The following is an 18,603-nucleotide window of genomic DNA, read 5'->3' as shown; positions in this document are numbered from 1 at the left end:
TTAAATTTGAGTCAAAAGTTTTAACAATTTTGAAATAATTTGTCGCAGCAATGTTTTTGAGAAAAATTTTTATCTCTCTTTTTGAGTATCAATGAACTCAAGACAAAACATTTTAAGAATCCCATGATGCAACTTAGGATTAAAAAAAATCTTCTTTTACAAGGTTTCCATCATGGTGATTTTATGTGGTTGTTAAAATTGAAAAGAAATGAAAATATTGTTCCAATTCGTCATTTAATTTGATAAATATGATTGCTTTTTTTAGGTAGCTGAATATATGTTATTCATATTAAGTTTGGTGTTTAAAAAATTTAATCTGAAACAAACGTTTATTATATACTTGAATATATACCCTCGTATATACTTAAGTATATGATAAACGTTTGTTGTTAAAATTATAGAACAGGGAGTTCATTAAAATGTATAAAAATATTTGATGCAAAAACTAAAAATTTGATGCCTGTTGAGCAGAAAAAATTTCAAAAAAAACATCTTCTTGGTTGTTTTTACAAATTCTGCAATATTGGTTGTAATTTATTATTGTTACGTTATTGCTTCGCAACGTTTTTAGTATAAGTATATGCTAGGAATTAGATTAAATAGTAACTAGATTACAATGTTAAATAAGCAACCATCTTTAAATATGTATAATTAGGCAATTTTGTTTAACTTATGCATATGTGACCTCAGCAGTTCACAACAAAGCTGGCTTATTCATAAAACGATTAAGCAGTAAAATTATCTAAAGATTTCAAAAGCATTGAGAAAGTAAAACTAACAACACTTTAAATTTCTTGTTCAATTTTTCTTACGAAGGTAACCTCTTGTATGATACCATTTTTTAGCAAAAAAATAGACTTTGATTTATATTTACTACGCAGAGTAAAAGAATCTCCATCAGCGATGTGGCATTGAAAGTGATTTTTCTGCAATAAAAGGTATTTATATTTATTATGGGCAGTAGATTGGTTTCTAAAAAAAGGAATTTTAACAAAAATCTTTAATTTAGGAAAAGTTTATATTTAAGTGGCTTCTCTTTGTTATTTTATTTCATTGCAACTTTTTTATTGTTGCTGTTTATGATAATGATGATAATGATGATGATCAGGATCATCATCACTATCATCATCACATTGTTGACCAACGCTTAGTTTTCTGTAATAATTTAAAACAAATTTCTTATTTTACCTAAAGTTAAAAAATAACATTTTTTCCCAATCGGTTGCGATAATCACCCAATACATACTGTAACAATTTTAGGAAAAATACATTTGTTGTGTTTGAATATTTTTTCCAAATCGAATGCGATGATCACCCAATACGTATTGTAACAAATTTAGGAAAAATACATTTATTGCGTATGAAAGCTTTTAGATTTAACTTTTCTTTGCCGGAGTAAGCCGAAGGAAATGTAATTTTTTCTTAAGTCTGTTTTATATACATAAATCTCAAAATTAGTGCTTCAATTACTGAAAATGACTTCAGTTGCGTATTTCAAAGTCGTCGGATTTCATAAATAGGTCTCATACTCTATTTTTCAAATTAATGACGTCTTTAAAGTAATTATTCAGTCTTAATATTCGCGTCAAAATTAGACATGACGACTCATAATAAATGAAAAAATGCATACCGGGAAATGTGCAATTTATTTAGGAGAGTTATTTTAAACACGGTAAAGCTGATTAGCTGAAGCATCGTCGAAGTCGCTTGCAAGAACAAAAGCATAAAAAAAAAAAAAAAGCCAAACTACAATAACACGAAGTAAAGAAAAACAAGAACACGGTCAGGGTGTTGTTGTTAAGTTGCATTCCAATTTTTAGGTTTTATTTAGAAATGGAAACGGTAGAAAGTAGGATACTGATGCGTTAAGTGTATAGTTTTATGTTCGTTTTATATTTTGAATCAACAAGGGTATTTTAATTGATTTATCAGCTTTTTTGTTTCAATTTTTGCAAAATGAACTAAATTATTTTTTGGCGATCGTTTTTTATTCGCAAAAGTTAATAGAGTGTTAAAAAAGTAAAAAAAAATGCTTTTCGATATGAACATTATCAACAGATCTGACACGTTAATAATAAAACTCGGATTAGAAAAAAAGATTCTTGATGTTCTATTAGAAATCAATAAAACCCTTTTGTAATTTGTTTATAAAAAAAAAAAAAAAAAAAAAACTGCAAAAAATTCAAAAATAATTTTTTTTTTTTAAAATCTGTTTTGAAAAACAATTTTCTGTTCCGATTTGATTTTCTGAATTTTGCATAAACTAATCAAGGTAATTGACATTTTTTCAGAATAAAAATCTTCATCATTTGTCCACTCTAAATGTGGCTATTTATAATCGTCTAAGCTTTTCATGAGCGAGTGCTGCATTTATGCATCCAATTAAAAGTGAAACGGAATATTAATTAAAAACTAGTGCTATAAATAAGTCATGATTGATTGAGCAGCCTTGAATCGATAAATCGATTGCATTTAACCATATCTTTTTTCTCAAGTTTATATGACCTGCAATATGCTTTTTTTTTTTTTCTTTGAAGATGCGAATTATTTGATATGGCTGTAACGGTAGGTGTAGGATCTTTAGATAAATCTTTTGTTTGTTTGAGAAAAATCTTTCCAATATCATTCATCCATCTTTTTCTGTATTTTCTAACTTTTATGCATTTTATTGGAAGGACCCATCAACCAAGGAGTACTTTAAGATAATAATCAACCAAGGAGTCCTTTAAGATAATGCATTAAGATGGAATGTTTTCAAAATGCATTTCATCAATAGATTTTGAAATTCGTCAGGATCTTTTTTGAAAATCTCCATATTTTTAAAAAATTATAACAGATTGATTAACTGTTGATTCCTTTGATTAATTAAAAAATAAAATTTTAGTGGAAAATACTTTTTAACATTGCTTTTGATGTTTTTCTGCAAAATTTAACAAAAGCTTAACGATTTTTCATTGCATTTAACATTGTTGAAATGATGCGCCTAAGTAAAAAGCAACGTAAAATTTAGATTTCTACTTTCAACTCTTTGAGAGGCAGGGGGGTTGGGCTTATTTTATTAAAGCGTTTTAATAATGACATAAGAATTCGCTCTTTATAAGTATCTTTTGCTTTTAATCCTTTCATAGAATTCTTTTCAATTCTTGTTTTAATTGAATTAACGGGGTTTGGTTTAAAAATTCTGAAGCGCATATTGCGTTTGTGCGTCATTACAAAACAGAATTGCATTAAAATGGACATTGACAAGTCACCAGAGAAACTGTTGCGAAGAATTTTTTAATTATATAAAAAAAAAGGTTGTTTTATACTGATACGTTCTATACAAAAAAACCATTTTTCGCTGCAAAATTTACTCCAACCCAGTTTGGTTAAATTCAAATTTTGTAACTTAAAATCAATTTGCAGAAAAAACGTTCAGTGTAAAAACATAAACAGAACATAATAAATATATACAAGCATGACACAGTAAATATATACAAGCATGACACAATCAGCATGACATAATAAGTACATTCTAGAATGATACCATAGGAATAAATTTTTGCATTTTTTATTTTTGCTTAAAATATCAAAATAATTTATCAACTCAACTTAGATTTAAAAAAAAGAAAATCTGTTACTTTGCTTGAGATTTTATTCTATATTGCGCATTAATCTTTTTTTTATTTATTTTAATTATAGAAGTAACGTAATGTAAGAGCAATATGAGACAGAAGACCTCTCCACTGAACCATAGTACTTCACGCGTAACTACTATGCTTCCATTCAAAAGTCAAAGACATTTAATGACGCCTTACTCAAAAGTACCAGATGATAGAGAAAGTAGAATTGTGCAACCAAGTGAGTAGTTTTTTTAAGTATCAGTGTTACTAACTGTTACAAAGAATGCAGAAGCTATGCAATTATTGAATGTGCCTAGTTATTTAAATTGTAAGCTTCGGTTACTTTTCTATAACAATGTGTGTGTGTGTGTGTGTGTGTGTATGTGTGTGTGTGTGTGTGTGTGTGTATACGTATATATATATATATATATATATATATATATATATATATATATATATATATGTATATACTTGTGTGTGTATTTTATTCATCAATATTTGTATAATAGCTATAGGTATAAAGTAGAAAATGATATGAGAAGCCTGGTGCTTACTTTAATTTAACATTGTTCTTTTTTTTAATTTAATTTTGTTTTAAAATTGTCACAAAATCACTTTAATGGCCGAAAAACTATAAAATACATTTTTCTATTCATTTTTAATTCTTTAAAAGTATATAGAAAAAGAACAAATATTTTTTAAAAGATGAAATTGTCTAACTCAAGTATGGCTACATTAAAGCAGCATCGTGATCGTGAGAACTCATTGGGTTTTAATTTTACTGGTTTTTAGCTGTGGGGTTTAAAATATTAAATGAAACTCAATAATTGTTTATTAAATTTAAAAAAAGATGCATCTATAGGTAAATATTTTCTAATTTTGGTTTTCTAATCAACTTATGACATTTTTGTTATCAGTTTTTTGAACTTTTGTAATATTGTTGAAGTAAGGATCGATTGCATGAAACAGCTTAAATATTTACGTTGTACCCAGGGCCGGATTAGTTGTAGAATGAAGCTGAGACAAGGGATTTTCAGCAGACCAATTATAAAAAAATGTTAGCACCAATGCGACAATAAAAACATTTTAGAATTAACATAAATTTTCTAAATGTTTATGATAATGGGAAATTATTCAATAAAAAGTTAAAATTTAGAAGTTTAAACAAACAAATCGAGTTGAAATTTTTTAGTTCAATTTAGTTTTTTAAGTTGAAATTTGTAGCTTTTTTTAGTTTAATTACTAAAATTATGTTTTGACGAAATCAGTTTGATTACTAAAATCATCAATCAGAGAAATCATCAATCATTGAAACCCTAGTGGTTTCTTAACTTTTTTTTTGCTTGTCATGAAAAGTGAAAACGGATCAAAAAAAAAAAAAAAAAAATGGACTTGAATTTGTATTAAACTCATGTCGGATCTCCTAACGTTGTCCACGCCCTCAAAACATTTTTAACTTGAACCCGAAGATGTACCAAGTACATCTGCAGGTCTGTAGAAACTACTTTGGGAACCATTACTCTAGACAATTGTGTTTTATCAGAGGCAGGGATTTTATGTAAGATTAATTTGATGGCCATTTTGATCTCTCTTCGATAGTTTTTATAACTTTTATTATTTGTAAGTTGCTTACAAAATATCCATCTCTTAATGAGTGAACCCTTAGCCGATTGGTATTTGGTAACCGTGATGATAATGATCTTTATTTATAGAAGCGTGATTTAAATAGGTAGTTGGAAAAAAATAATGGGTTTAGACTAATTGATTTGCTTCTGCGCTAAAATCTTTCCTTAAAGGATCCAGTACAAAGAAATAAGGAGTAACACAAATTTACTGAAATTGTATTCAAAATAATGAAAAGAATTTTCTTTTAGGTTGTATAGACAGAGCATCGTTTGATGAATTGTCAAGAAAGGTGGATTGGTTGGTCGATGAGGTATGTTATTTGCGACAAATAATTCGATCCTATGAAAAACAAAGGCAGAGAGAGAACTTCAGCAACGACGACCATCTCTCCAAATCAGAAAGACAACAAGAATTTGTTGAAGTCCCAACTCCTCATTACGGGCGCATTTATCGTCCTAGTTTCAGCCGATGTGATTCTCGTAGTAGTTTTTATGATCGCGAATCCGAACCCAGCCCTTATAGTCAGCATAAAAATAATAGTTTTAATTTGCAAATTGTTGAACAAGATGCAATCAGAGAAAGAAGAGACGTTGTAGATTCAAAAGGTGAAACAAATGAATTTCCACCAAAACTTTCTCCTTACTCAACTTTATACAGGGAAAAGCTTCCTTCCAGCGAATTTTCAGATTCTCCACATGGGCAAGAAAGTGAGAGCGACGTGCATCAAAATAGTTTACCAGTACAAGAGTCAAAATTGCAAGCGTTATTCTCTGCAGCACATAGTATGAGTATAGCTGAAGTTGTAATGTTGTGGCAAAGTGGAATGAATGACATACCCCCGGTTTTAAAATGGGCTAACGAATTACGAAAAGCTTACCGTGATAAGCTAAAGGATTGGTTCCGAGTTTTTCATTTATTTGAGACATTGTGTAATGGGAATATCGGATTATTCATCTCTCGCTACACAAATTCTTTTGGACACATGATGAGTGTTTCGCAAGTTGCATCCATGTGCCCAAATATTGATGGACCATTTGAAAGTTTTTTAAATACGAAAAGTTCTGCATCTATGTTTTTCCCATCATTTCCTACACAAGAACAAATTTCTGAAAAGTCAGATAAAATTCACGTTTTGCCGCGGAAAATAAACGGTAGAAAAGTCTCTGCAAAAGACGTGATTGAACTGTGGGAGAACGGTATTGGGGACATTCCTCCAATCAAATCATGGAGTAAAACACAAAAATTTAAGCAACAGAGTAAAATATCTCGTTGGAAAAAAATTGTTGACATTTTCAAATACCAATGTCATAGAGATATGAAAAAATTTGAGGAGATATACACTGACAGCCATGGTTGCTTGTTACCGGTGGCTGCGATTACCACTAAGTTTGAAACAATCTACGGTGACGAGTTAAATATAACAAGCAAACTAATGACTGTTACAACAAACGATGATAATCATAGTAACCACAGTTTAAACTTGACAAGACACGAAGGAGAGAGTTTTCGAAAAAGAAAGCACGATGAAAACAGTGAGCAAAACCAAATGTCTAAAGAAGTGCCTTATGATGACACAATCTTTGACTCTCAATCGTCTCCATCCACATCAATCAACATTGAAAAGTATTCAAGGCAAAAAAATGATTTAAGTGAATCGGGTTTTGATTCTAAAATTCAAGAAATAAAACCTTTTACACCTGGCAAACAAACACAGACAGGATATCTCGCTACAGAAAATAAAGATACTGTTAGGCGACATTCTTCTAGTTCATCAATATCATCAAGATGTGACATGCTTGAGCGACAATTTAGGTACGATTCAAGTCAAAATAACTTTACTGAAAGAGCAACTTTCAGAAAACAAAGCGATAGTGACGCAGCAACAATTCAAGCAGCAAATGAAACCACAATTGATAAGAGGCAGAGCAAAAGCCCAATCAACGAGAATCCAATTGTTCATGTTGTCAGCCCTTCAGTTATAATTAAACAAGAAGCCGAAAGTGCGGACGAAGTAGAAATTGTTGACAATCATTTGTTTGGGGATTACGATAAAAAAAAAGCTGAATTTTCTATAACCTTTGACACACAATCGTCTCCTAGCAATTCTGATAGTGAAAATATGGATCGAAGTCTGGAAATTAGCTCAGAAGATATTATTCCAGAAAATATCAATGTCCTAGAAGCACTAGAATTATGGAAGAATGGTTCAAACAGCATTCAACCCATTAAAGATTGGCCGTGCAATAAGAAAGCATGTAGTAAAATGGCGCAAAAAATTGAGGACATTTTCTACATATTCCAAAACGTGTTCAAGTCAGATTACACTACATTTAAAATAATGTGCACCGAAAATAACACTTTACTCACGATTGACGAATCACTAGCAAAGTTTAGCAAGCCGTTAAAAGAACGACCTCATGAAAACGACCTTTGTAAACAAACTGCAAACTCCATGACATTCGATTTTTCGCATCACAAGACAGTATCTGCGAATGCAGACGTACTTTATCTGCTGCCCCGTAAAATAAACGGCAAGAAAGTAAACGCACGCGACGTCCTTCAGCTATGGTATTACGGTTTGAATAAAATACCACCTGTTAAAAACTGGAGCGCTCAGCAAAAGTCGGTGCAACAAAGCAAAATTTCGCGTTGGAAAAAAATTGTCGATTTGTACGAGAGAGATTATAAAGGAGATTGGGAGTTGTTTGAAAAAACTTACTCTAACGGAAACGGCCAACTCATTCCCATTACAGCCATTATAGCTAAACGAGAGGAAGAACTTCTCAGAAATAGTAGCGATGGCTCCATGGTGATACAATATAAACCTTACTCTATACAGACCTACGATACTGTTACCTCAGTATAAATAATGCGTATGATTATGATAAGAAAGCAATTTTAGCTCGAATGTACTGAAATAAAACTGAAATGTACATTTTTTTGAAAGTGTTTTCACGCTTCTTGTTGGTTATCAGCAGAGCTGATAGCAGTCATTAAATTTTTATGAAAAACCAACGTGACGTATGTATATAACGGCATACAATATTGAGCATATTATTTAGAATGTAATTTATTTATATACGGAATATATATAAACTACTTATTCGTTTTGATAATTGAAATTAAGATTTTACAAATTTAACAAAAAAAAAAAAAAAAAAAAAAAAAAAAAGAAAAAGAAAAAAAAGAAAAAAAAAAAAAAAAAAATTAAGCAAACAAAATACTTCAGGTTTATTTTTTGTTTAATTGAGCAAAGATCAGTTAAATTCAGATAAAGTGCAAAAATGAGGTGCCTGATATTTTGTGGTACGCTCTCAGTTTTTACTTTTTACTTTTCGAACCGAAAAAAATGTCCCTTTAATTATGCCAAAAAAGTAATTAAAGCAATTACAATTATATATAACTACATTTAACATGTAAATTGCCATGAAGTAGAAAAAGGGGTAGTTGTGGTTGATGTTATAAAATTTACAACGTCGTAACGATACGAAATTCGCGAAAACGTTAAAATAATCGTTCTGCGAATATATCTACACAACTTAAAAAACACGCTACAAAAGAAAATTACAAATTCTTACATCACATCTCTGCTTTTTAGGCAATTAAAAAATTGTTTAAAGCTTAGTGTCAGTTTTGATTTTTCTTGTGGAGTACGAAATGTTTCGCGTAAATACCATCGCAATATGTTTTATAACATCGAAAATAAACTGAAAATTTACGAAAATGATTCCTTAAAATGAACAATCAAAAAGATCCAGGATGCTAAATAGAAATTTTTTTTTTCTTAGCAACACAACTAATTATAGGCTTAATAATTAGGCAAAACAAAGAAAAAGTACAATCTTTAGTTTTGGTCATACATTGTTTTGCTTCAGATCTAAATCTATATGCCATTAAAAGATTGTACACAAGCTTCTATAAAAATGATGATGAGAATAGTAACAACAACAGCAACAGCAACAATAAAAATTAAACTACAAACTATTAACAATAAATTGCGCCCCAATTCTCAACCTTAAAAAATAAAATAACTTCATACTTCCCAGCAAACATTTAGTCTAAAAAAGACGTCTTAAATATGTCTTTTAGACGTATTAGACGTTTTTTATACATCTAAAAGACGTCTTTTTTAGACTCGATGTTTGCTGGGTTTAATACATTTGTAGGAATATTTTATTAATAATAATAATGTATCATTGAGTCTACGAACTTCATCAAGAAAAACCAGAACTAAAAATAAAATTGTATTTTTTAACATTTTAAATTTTGAAATAATTTTTGGGCTCTTCTGTTAAATTTGGTCAAAATGTGAGCCATCAGCTAAGCACCGCAACCATCTGTTAAACATCGTAGTATTACTTTACCTCAAAATAAAAACTTCTTTTTTAAAGGCTGTTTATATGAAAAGCGGGCTAGCTCGTTTGCAGAGCTAGCCCGCTTACCGAGATCTTGACGTCGTCCTTATTTCAACTTAATTTTCTTTTGCGTTTGCATGATTAAGAGAGCTAGCCCGGCAAGTGAGATCTCACTATTTTTTGCCGAGATCTCGGCAAACGGGCTAGCCTTTGCCCATATAAACAGCCGCTCAGTGGAATTATCTGTCATTAAAGACGCTTTCAAATTCATTGGTGAATTTCAAATACATTGGTGAAAAAAAATTTGGAAATAACATGAAATTAAAATTACTTAAGTTTTATAGAAAAGTTCAAAGAAAAATTATTTAAAAAAAAAACCTTTCTAAAGAAACGCATGATCTGGTCTAATTGCAAAAATTGACATTTACTTCCGTATTGAATTCAACAAACAAGAATGATGAAAGTGAAGCTAAAAATCTTTGTTTATGATACAGAATTTCTTCCTTTTCTACATGATGTAGCAACTAGAAATATGGTAAACAAATGAGTTTGCCATGCTTCTATATTATACTATTTTCCTTTTAACAGAGACCAAAGAAGCTGCCCAAAATATTTGAGAAATTTATTCTGAGGATGTTAAACTGGATTCTTCAAATGGAACAATTTCAAACACTCTTCGTCAAAAATGGATTCAAAAGAACACGTGGTTTTTTTTTTAAAAAAAAACACGGCAGAATCATTTTTCCTAAATGTTGTGATAGCATAAAAAATATTTAAGTATCAAATGCCAACAAATACCATTAGGTAAAAAAGTTTTTGAAATTAGAATTGCTAAAAATGCTTCTAGTAAAAGAATGACACTAAAATAACACAGTTCACCTATCATTATGTCAACGAATAGGACCTCTTAGAAAAGATAAACTTCAAAATATATTAAAAAAAGGTTTCGCAAACAAAGCAGAGTGAAACTTGAAATTTACTTGAAGTTAAGCTTTTTAAGCGTCGTACTTTTTTTTTTTTTTTTGTTCATTTTATGTTAAGATTTTTGTTTTTTTAAAAAAATCCCTTTCGAAAAAAGAAATCTTTTATCGATTTACAAAAAAGTAAAAAAAAAAAAAAAAAAAAAAAAGATTTTTTAAGCTATCAGAGCAATATCATATGCAGCAAGGTGATTAGCTAAAGGTCAGTCCATAGGTAAATTAAGCATTTTATTTCCAAGCATCTCAAGCATTTAAATTCAATTAAGAGGTGAGTCAAGGAAGAGAGATACGGAAGATAATTAGATAAAAAGTTGCTTTTGATGAAAAAAATTCTATTGTTATGAAAAAATTAATTATTTTGGGTAATAAACTTGTTGACATTTACTAGTTAATGAAATTTAAACAAATTATATAACGTAATAAGAAAAAAAATTTGTTAAGGAAAGCATCGAGACATCATGCATCGAGACACATGTTTGAAAGCATCGAGATGTAAAAATGCTTGCATGGAGTTTAATCCAGCACTTTTAGATGGTGTGATTAAAATGAGGCTGAAGCGTGCTTAGCAAAAACATTTTATAATCTTAAAATCGTGCAGTAGTAAGGATAATTGTCATTCAAATAAAAAAAACAACTCAGCACTCTCTGAATTGCAGTCCGTAAAAAAACTTAAACTTTTCTTTCTTATACTTCAATGTTCTTTATTTTACCGAACAATATTATTGATAAAATATATTCAATTTGTTCCACTCTACAGCACAGCATAAACTTTAATCGTGCTCGTGTAGGCAACGTCAATTTTTTAAGGCATGCTTTTCTGCATGTAGCGGTATATTAGTAATGTCGTTTTATCAGCGTTGCTAATATTCCGAATTAAAACTCAAGTCAGATTTGATTTGAATCAAAAATAACCACTAAACTTTTAAATAAAAATCAAATTTTGATAAACGAATAGAGAAATAAAATCTGTTGTTGAATATCTTTTTTCCAACTTTGAAAAATGTAACCATTTTGAAAAAACGTTTTTTAAAAATCTTTATCAATAATTGCCCCCTCAGTAATTTTCGACCTACTAATAATTACTCCACCTTGATATTAACTACTCCTCAGTGATTTTCAATAGAGAATTTCTTTTCCGTGAATTAAGAAGTCTTAGTAAGATGGTGGCATTTTGTTGCTGTTTTTTTGTGTGCTCTTTGTGGTTTTTTGCTTTTTGTTTTGCAGGGAATTTGGTTGGTTCCTACTAACATACTGTGACATGCAGAAACCAAACCTTGAAAAAATGATGTAATTTACATGAATGTGACTAATTTAAACTTGTTATGTTCGAGAGTACAGCAGTTTGAATATACTTTATCAACAATGTTGATTGGTAAAATGAGAAATATTGGGGCATGAAGAAGAAAAGCCTTGCTTTTCTGACTGCATCTCAGCAAAGAAAGCTGAATAAAGTGAAGCTTTAAACTGCAAATGTATTTTTATTCTTCATTATATTTAAATTTCTATTGCTGTGATATACAAGAGAGAGCTCCTTTGGAAGTCGAAAAGTTTAAATCCATGGAAAAGAAATTCTCTATTGAAAATCACTGAGGAGTAGTTAATATCAAGGTGGAGTAATTATTAGAGGGTCGAGAATTACTGAGGGGGTAATTATTGATAAAGATCTTTAAAAAACGTTTTTTCAAAATGGTTACATTTTTCAAAGTTGGAAAAAAAAAATTTAACAACAGATTTTATTTCTCTATTCGTTTATCAAAATTTGATTTTTATTTAAAAGTTTAGTGGTTATTTTTGATTCAAATCAAATCTGACTTGAGTTTTAATTCGGAATATTAGCAACGCTGATAAAACGACATTACTAATATACCGCTACATGCAGAAAAGCATGCCTTAAAAAATTGACGTTGCCTACACGAGCACGATTAAAGTTTATGCTGTGCTGTAGAGTGGAACAAATTGAATATATTTTATCAATAATATTGTTCGGTAAAATAAAGAACATTGAAGTATAAGAAAGAAAAGTTTAAGTTTTTTTACGGACTGCAATTCAGAGAGTGCTGAGTTGTTTTTTTTATTTGAATGACAATTATCCTTACTACTGCACGATTTTAGTTTTGGATTTGGTTGGTCTCTATATTTTAGAGTCAATTTCCAATCTTCTGTTTCTGCTACGGAAAAGGGAAAGGGATGGAAAAGTTAATCAAGTTAGCATGCGATTTTTTTCAAAATTAAATTACAAACTGGGCATACTCACGTTATTAATTTTCCCATCTCTTTCTCGTAGCTAAACGGATGAGTGGAAATTGACCCTTAGTAAAGTTTTTTCAGCCATGATAATATTCTGTTTTATAAAGCATAACTGTTTTGGAAATTAGATGGAGAAAAATTTGTTTACATATCGTATGACGTAGATTTTGATAAAACTCGAGATTATAAAATTTTGGTAAAACTCGAGGTTGTAAAGTCTTTTTAGAACAAACGACAAGAGAAAAGAAATTACTGAATTACTCAGATAAAAGAAATTTTCTGTTGGTTGAGAGTCACAAGGTTGAGCTACTTCAGGTTGTGAAACGAGCGCATGACAACGTTCATTCTGAGACGCCTACCAGTCGTTATAGCAAAATGCAAAAAAATTTACACAGCAGGTGGATTTTAGTTTTTCATTGCAACATTTGAGTACCTTTTTAAGTAGCGAGAAGCTGAAGCTCTTAAAGATAAGGGCAATCCTTAAATATAAGGGCAATCCTTAAAGATAAGGACAACCCTTTAAGATAAGGGCAAGTGTGACCAGCTTTCTTTAAAGAAAAATTCTTTTTTTTTACAATCTTCTTTCTATCCAATAGAATGACTGAGAGCATGAGCTTATCAACTAAGCATCAAGTTTATTATTAATGACTAGAAGTGGAAAAAATATGGGGTCCCACCCAGACAAAAAATATGATCTCCATCAAACCATACATTTTTAGAAAGGCGGTTTTATCAACATTTCCATAAAAAAATTCATCAAAATTGTCTATTAGCTAATCTTTTTTTAGTTTATTAAAGTATAGACTAAAAGCGGGTCAAACCGATCACCGAACAATAAAAATCAAGTAACTTTATTATTTTTTAAAATATTTAAACTATTTTTTTTAAATAAGATAAAAAATACCAACAAGCACATTATGCCGGGTGAATAAAAATGAGCAATTGCTTTTACTCAGTAATTGGTCAGCTTTACGTGAATAGAAACTTCAACAACTTTCCTTAAGTTTTTATTCACGTAAAATTGAGCAGTTACTGAGTAAATTGCTTACCTTTACTTGAATAAAATTATGAGGAAAACTGCTGAAGTTTTAATTCACGTAAAGCTGACCAATTACTGAGTAAAAGCAATTGCTCATTTTTATTCACCCGGCCTATCATTTATTAATTTTTTTTTTTTTTAAATTGTATTGGAAAATATGAAAACTCGAAGAAAAAAAAAGATCGCTTTTGGCAGAAAGTCTGTTAAAACCATCAATATAAAATTTTTTATATAGCATACAGAAATAATAAAAGATTTAAGGTTTACATTTTTTACAAAAAAAAAATCTGAACCCATAACAAAATTTTTTGGAAAACATGTTTTGTTGCTGAGCCAAGTATTGCAATTTGGATTCTCTATGACATCATGTCCGAATGTAATTTTTTTTTACACTTTCTGCATTTAATAACTTTTCTTCTTTCGGCTAATGGTGTTGTAATCGGTTCTATATTTTGAGTTACTTCTTTTTCTGCAGGGTTTGGCAATGGCATTATGAGTTTGCAGATAGTTTTACGCTTTTTAGCTTATTTTTCAGCTCATTTGAGTTGCTTAACTTCTGCTCTTTTTTTGAGATGTTCTGCAACATTGTGTTCTGTAATACATTGGCCAGACATTTTTTGGAATATTAGGTTGCCTCGATTTTTTTACATGAGACTGATTTTTTTCTTGAAAAAAAACTCTTTAGCTCATTTTCCATTTTGATTTTCATTCTCTCATGTAGTGCTCTGTACTTGTCGAACCTCGAAGCTGCTGTTGCTGGTTCAGAAGATAATGCTAAAAATTTTATTGTTCGCAATGGCGTTGAAGATGTCGGTTGATTAAACGTTTCGGAGATAGCTAATGCCTGTTGATTGATTTTGTTTTTGTTAAGTGGAAATAATCCAGTATATTCAAAACCAGCAACAGCGTGCAAACGTGTAAAACACTTACCGCTTTCATACACCTGTTTGAGCAACGTAGGAAAATTTTCTTTATCTAAGTTTTTGCATTTTGTGTCTTTGTAATATTTGGTAAGAACTGCCTTCCACACTTGCTTAACATGGTAATAGACACCTCTGTCCAGTGGCTGAAGAATGTGAGATGAGTTGGCTGGTAGACAAATCAAAATTTTATTGTTTTCCCGACATAGCAATACAGCTGCTAAACTGACGTGAGACGTATGTCCATCAAAATGTAAAATATGAGTACCACTAATAGCTTGACATTCTTGTATATACACTTCCTTCAACCATTCAGTAAATGTGTCATGCTCCATCTAACCAGATTTAGAAATTGAATATTTGGTGCCTGTCAGACCACCTAAAGCCCACTCAGCTCTAAAGTTTCGTTTTGCTTTGTATACCACGAATGGTGGTGTAAAGTATCCATTAGCATTACAGCAATTGTTCACTGTATAATGGATTTTTTCATTGTTACCAGTGAGTTTCAAAACACGCTTTGGACCTTTTCGACGTACTACAGTTGCTTTGCCTTGATCACCACAAAAACCCGTTTCATCGCAATTCCAAATGTGATAACCAGAAGTTATCCCAGACAACTGATATTGTTTAGTGAAAACTTGAAAATAATTATCAATTATTTTTTTGCGTACAAGAAGCGGCTCTGGCAGATGCTAAAGTGTGAGTTTTTCTTGTGGAAATTTCTTTAGACCATCGGTTTATAAACGCGTAAAACTAGTCTTTGCCAGGTCTGCCGTTTTTAAATAGGCCTGATTGATTTGTACGAAGAACGTAACCGCATACGAAGTCCATGACATCATTTCGTGTTAAACCATAACACCAATCACATAGGAACTTTAACGCATGCACCATAATTGACTCTGCTTGCTGTGAGAGTACGGTTGTTGATCCTGATCCCTTGAAGCTAGCATTGTTGTTGTTCTTGCGACCTATTAGAGTTGAGAATGGAATGCCATATTTGAATGGAGCTTTTTTGATTGAATATTTTTTTCATTTATATCATTTAACGCAGCTTCTACATCTTCTTCATTGCATGACTTTTTACTTGTTGTCATCTTGAAAGTGATTAATTAATAAATATCATCGAGTCATTTTTGTAAAATAACTTTATATAGGAAGAATCCGGAACTAACACATGAGAAAATCCAATAACTTAATTCACCGAAGTACCTAATTTAAAAATTCACATAATAAATTTAATAAAGGAATTTAAAGTAAATATGTGAATGATCGGTTTTACCAGAAAAAATTTAATATTAATTTTTCTTACTTTTTTGTCTAATTTTTAATTATAAAACGAAAAAAAAAATATGTAATCGGTATTAAAATTAAATTTTCTACAAGATAGAGGTAAAATTATTTTTAAACGAATTATGGTACCCGAATTATTACGATAGCAAATAAAAGAAAAAAGCAAATTTTTACGACTCTCTTTTAAACTTTTATAAAAATAAAATGACTGAAAAATGACATGGATTTTATTTTGACACATTTGAATAGAGGAGATGATTCTCTTTCTTCTGGTGTTTTTATTTTTTAAATATTCCTATCAGTTCCGGTTTTATTTGAATTTTTCGATCAGTGATCGAAAAATAGTATGATCGGTTTGACCCGATTTTACTCTAGCACTTGTATTATTAGCGCATAGTTAAATAAGAAATCAATCGAAAGTTTTTTTTTCCAAAAGATAACGATAAGATTGTCGGTTATAAATTCTACCCATACTTAATGTGAGAGTCCCTTTTTGCACATGTTTCCAAACATGTGGAAAAAGAAAGGAGTTAAACTCTTTTATTTTGAGACTCATAGAGTTGTTTGCTGAACATGTTAAGTGCCGAATTATAGAAAGAATGGAATTGAATAAAATTGTTAAATATTATATGAACTGAATTACTCACACTTATTTCCAAACCTCTGATAAGTGTTACAAAATGCTTTAATCTTTTCTCAAATATTACGCAGGAGATCTAAATCAAAGTATACATCATTACATCTCTAACTAATCAAAATCGGCTGATAAAGGCCCAAATGCAAGAATTGAAACTAAAGTTTTAAGTCAAGCTTTAAATTTGAAATTCGGTTTCTTAACAGGCATCGAACGAATCATCAATCCAGATTTCACGGTTGAACTATGACTTTCAATTTCAATTTCGTTTCTTGTATTCGGGACGAAATAAAAATATTTTCAATTCAAATAAATTTTAACAACATAACAAAATTGGAAAGGTCGCGGTTTATATACCTTAATTACAATAGCACGCAATTTAATTTTTAGCTAAGTTTAGATTGTGATTTATTCGTGTCCGTTGAAATACATCCATCTCGCATTCGTGCACGTTGATATACATCTACTTCGCTTTTCAGGGAATTTATCTAGCAAGATCCAGTAGGGAAAAAACTAGTTTTATGAAGTCGCTGTAACTCGCAGCACCATTAAAGTTTATCGGTTTTTTTCCTTCTCCTGAAAAATTGACAAATTTGTAGTTTTATAAAGATTAAAGTAGCGAACTATTTTCTCGTTTTAATATTTTTATACTAAAATTTTGTAAAGTTATATATTAATCATGTGTTTCATTGTTCATCAATGAATTTTTTTCTGAAAAATTATTTTCATTTCGATAACTATTTGTACTAATAATATAAATGTTATAGTGAGCACCAGCGTTTGGTTTTTTCCTTAATAACAAATAACAAAAAAAGTGCAAACTTCTATAACATTCATTTGAAATAAATCGAATTTAAAGTAATTTATATATTTACACATACAATTATAAGTCCCTATAAAAAGATTTCGGATGCCTCAAATACTTTCTACTACTTTGCTTCAGCCATATTATTGCTCAATAGTGCGATTTAAGTAAATAAATTTTGTAAAGTAAATAAATTGATCTTATTTTTCAAAAATAAACAATTTATGAAAGAATTTAAATATTAAATAAACTTAATAGACTTCAAAAAATTCGATTTATCTTAAAAGAAGTTTTTACTTTTGTTCGTTATTATCAGAAAAAAAACAAAACCCGATGCTAATATACATTTAATTCAAAAATCAGACGAATAGATAAGCAAAGACTTTTATTAGCCATTTTTTTGAAAACGAGGTGATACCAGCTTTCAAAAATTTTGATGGGGTCGTATTAAAGGCCTGCAAATCACAAAATATCATTCGATTAGATTTGATAACTTGTTAAGCCCCGATTATTGTATAGAAGAATTCAAATTGAGGTTACTTTAAAACTAAAGTTGATTACCATGTATAAACTTAACGGGCAAGTATTTTTTGACTAGTTGGATCATCAAATATCTGGTTAGATAATATTTCTTAACAAAGATTTGTTACTAAAACGCATGTTTAGTTAAAAATTACAGGAATACCCAAAATCGACTAAAGGTAAAAAAAATTTAGGGAAGGAGGGGGGTGTAATTAACGTCCAAATTACCAATGAGATCGAAATCGAACTTTAAAATCGTGATTTTGATAAAAATCCATTAAAATCCAACCGATTTGCGAAACCATCGACTTTTCTCGGTGATGAGTGATGAAGAGATGAATGATGCTATGCAAAAACGTGGTTAATTCAAATCAGCATTAGGCCGGGTGAATAAATATGAGCAATTGCTTTTACTCAGTAATTGGTTAGCTTTACGTGAATAAAAACTTCAGCAACTTTACTTTAGTTTTTATTCACGTAAAATTGAACAATTACTGAGTAAAGTGCTTACCTTTACGCGAATAAAAGTATAAGGAAAACTGCTGAAGTTTTTTATTCACGTAAAGCTGACCAATTACCGAAT

At 30.2% G+C, this 18,603-nt stretch overlaps 2 protein-coding genes across 5 annotated transcripts; one reads left to right on the top strand and one right to left on the bottom strand.

Moving 5' to 3' along the window:
• Positions 1-652: 652 nt before the first annotated feature.
• LOC145195304 (uncharacterized) lies at positions 653-8,331 on the top strand. 3 transcript variants are annotated; one of them, XM_090070424.1, is made up of 4 exons: positions 653-768; positions 882-938; positions 3,682-3,840; positions 5,477-8,331. In XM_090070424.1, exons 3-4 carry the CDS (start codon positions 3,705-3,707, stop codon positions 8,092-8,094), a joined length of 2,754 nt encoding a protein of 917 aa, XP_089926550.1. In that variant the 5' UTR covers positions 653-768; positions 882-938; positions 3,682-3,704; the 3' UTR covers positions 8,095-8,331. The 3 variants fall into 3 exon arrangements, with proteins under 3 accessions (XP_089926550.1, XP_089926551.1, XP_079929244.2); XM_090070425.1 differs by lacking the exons at positions 653-768; positions 882-938 and adding an exon at positions 1,643-1,782; XM_080073118.2 differs by lacking the exons at positions 653-768; positions 882-938 and adding an exon at positions 2,211-2,565.
• A 5,928-nt stretch (positions 8,332-14,259) lies between these two features.
• On the bottom strand, positions 14,260-17,964 carry LOC149880205 (uncharacterized). Of its 2 annotated transcripts, XM_090071049.1 has the most exons (3): positions 17,051-17,194; positions 16,707-16,775; positions 14,260-15,978 (listed from the first exon to the last, which is right to left on the bottom strand). In XM_090071049.1, the coding sequence occupies exon 3, from the start codon at positions 15,102-15,104 to the stop codon at positions 14,475-14,477; it is 630 nt and encodes a 209-aa protein (XP_089927175.1). In that variant the 5' UTR covers positions 15,105-15,978; positions 16,707-16,775; positions 17,051-17,194; the 3' UTR covers positions 14,260-14,474. The 2 variants fall into 2 exon arrangements, with proteins under 2 accessions (XP_089927175.1, XP_089927174.1); XM_090071048.1 differs by having other exon boundaries at positions 14,260-16,775; positions 17,051-17,964.
• Positions 17,965-18,603: the final 639 nt, after the last annotated feature.

The sequence above is a fragment of the Hydra viridissima genome, unplaced genomic scaffold (assembly GCF_058129835.1).
Source record: "Hydra viridissima isolate aposymbiotic clone 2 unplaced genomic scaffold, HvirCarnegie_v1 scaffold_13, whole genome shotgun sequence".
Classification (NCBI taxonomy): Eukaryota; Metazoa; Cnidaria; class Hydrozoa; order Anthoathecata; family Hydridae; genus Hydra; species Hydra viridissima.
Note: the sequence above shows the minus strand (reverse complement) of the source record. Positions and strands in the feature narration are given on the sequence as shown.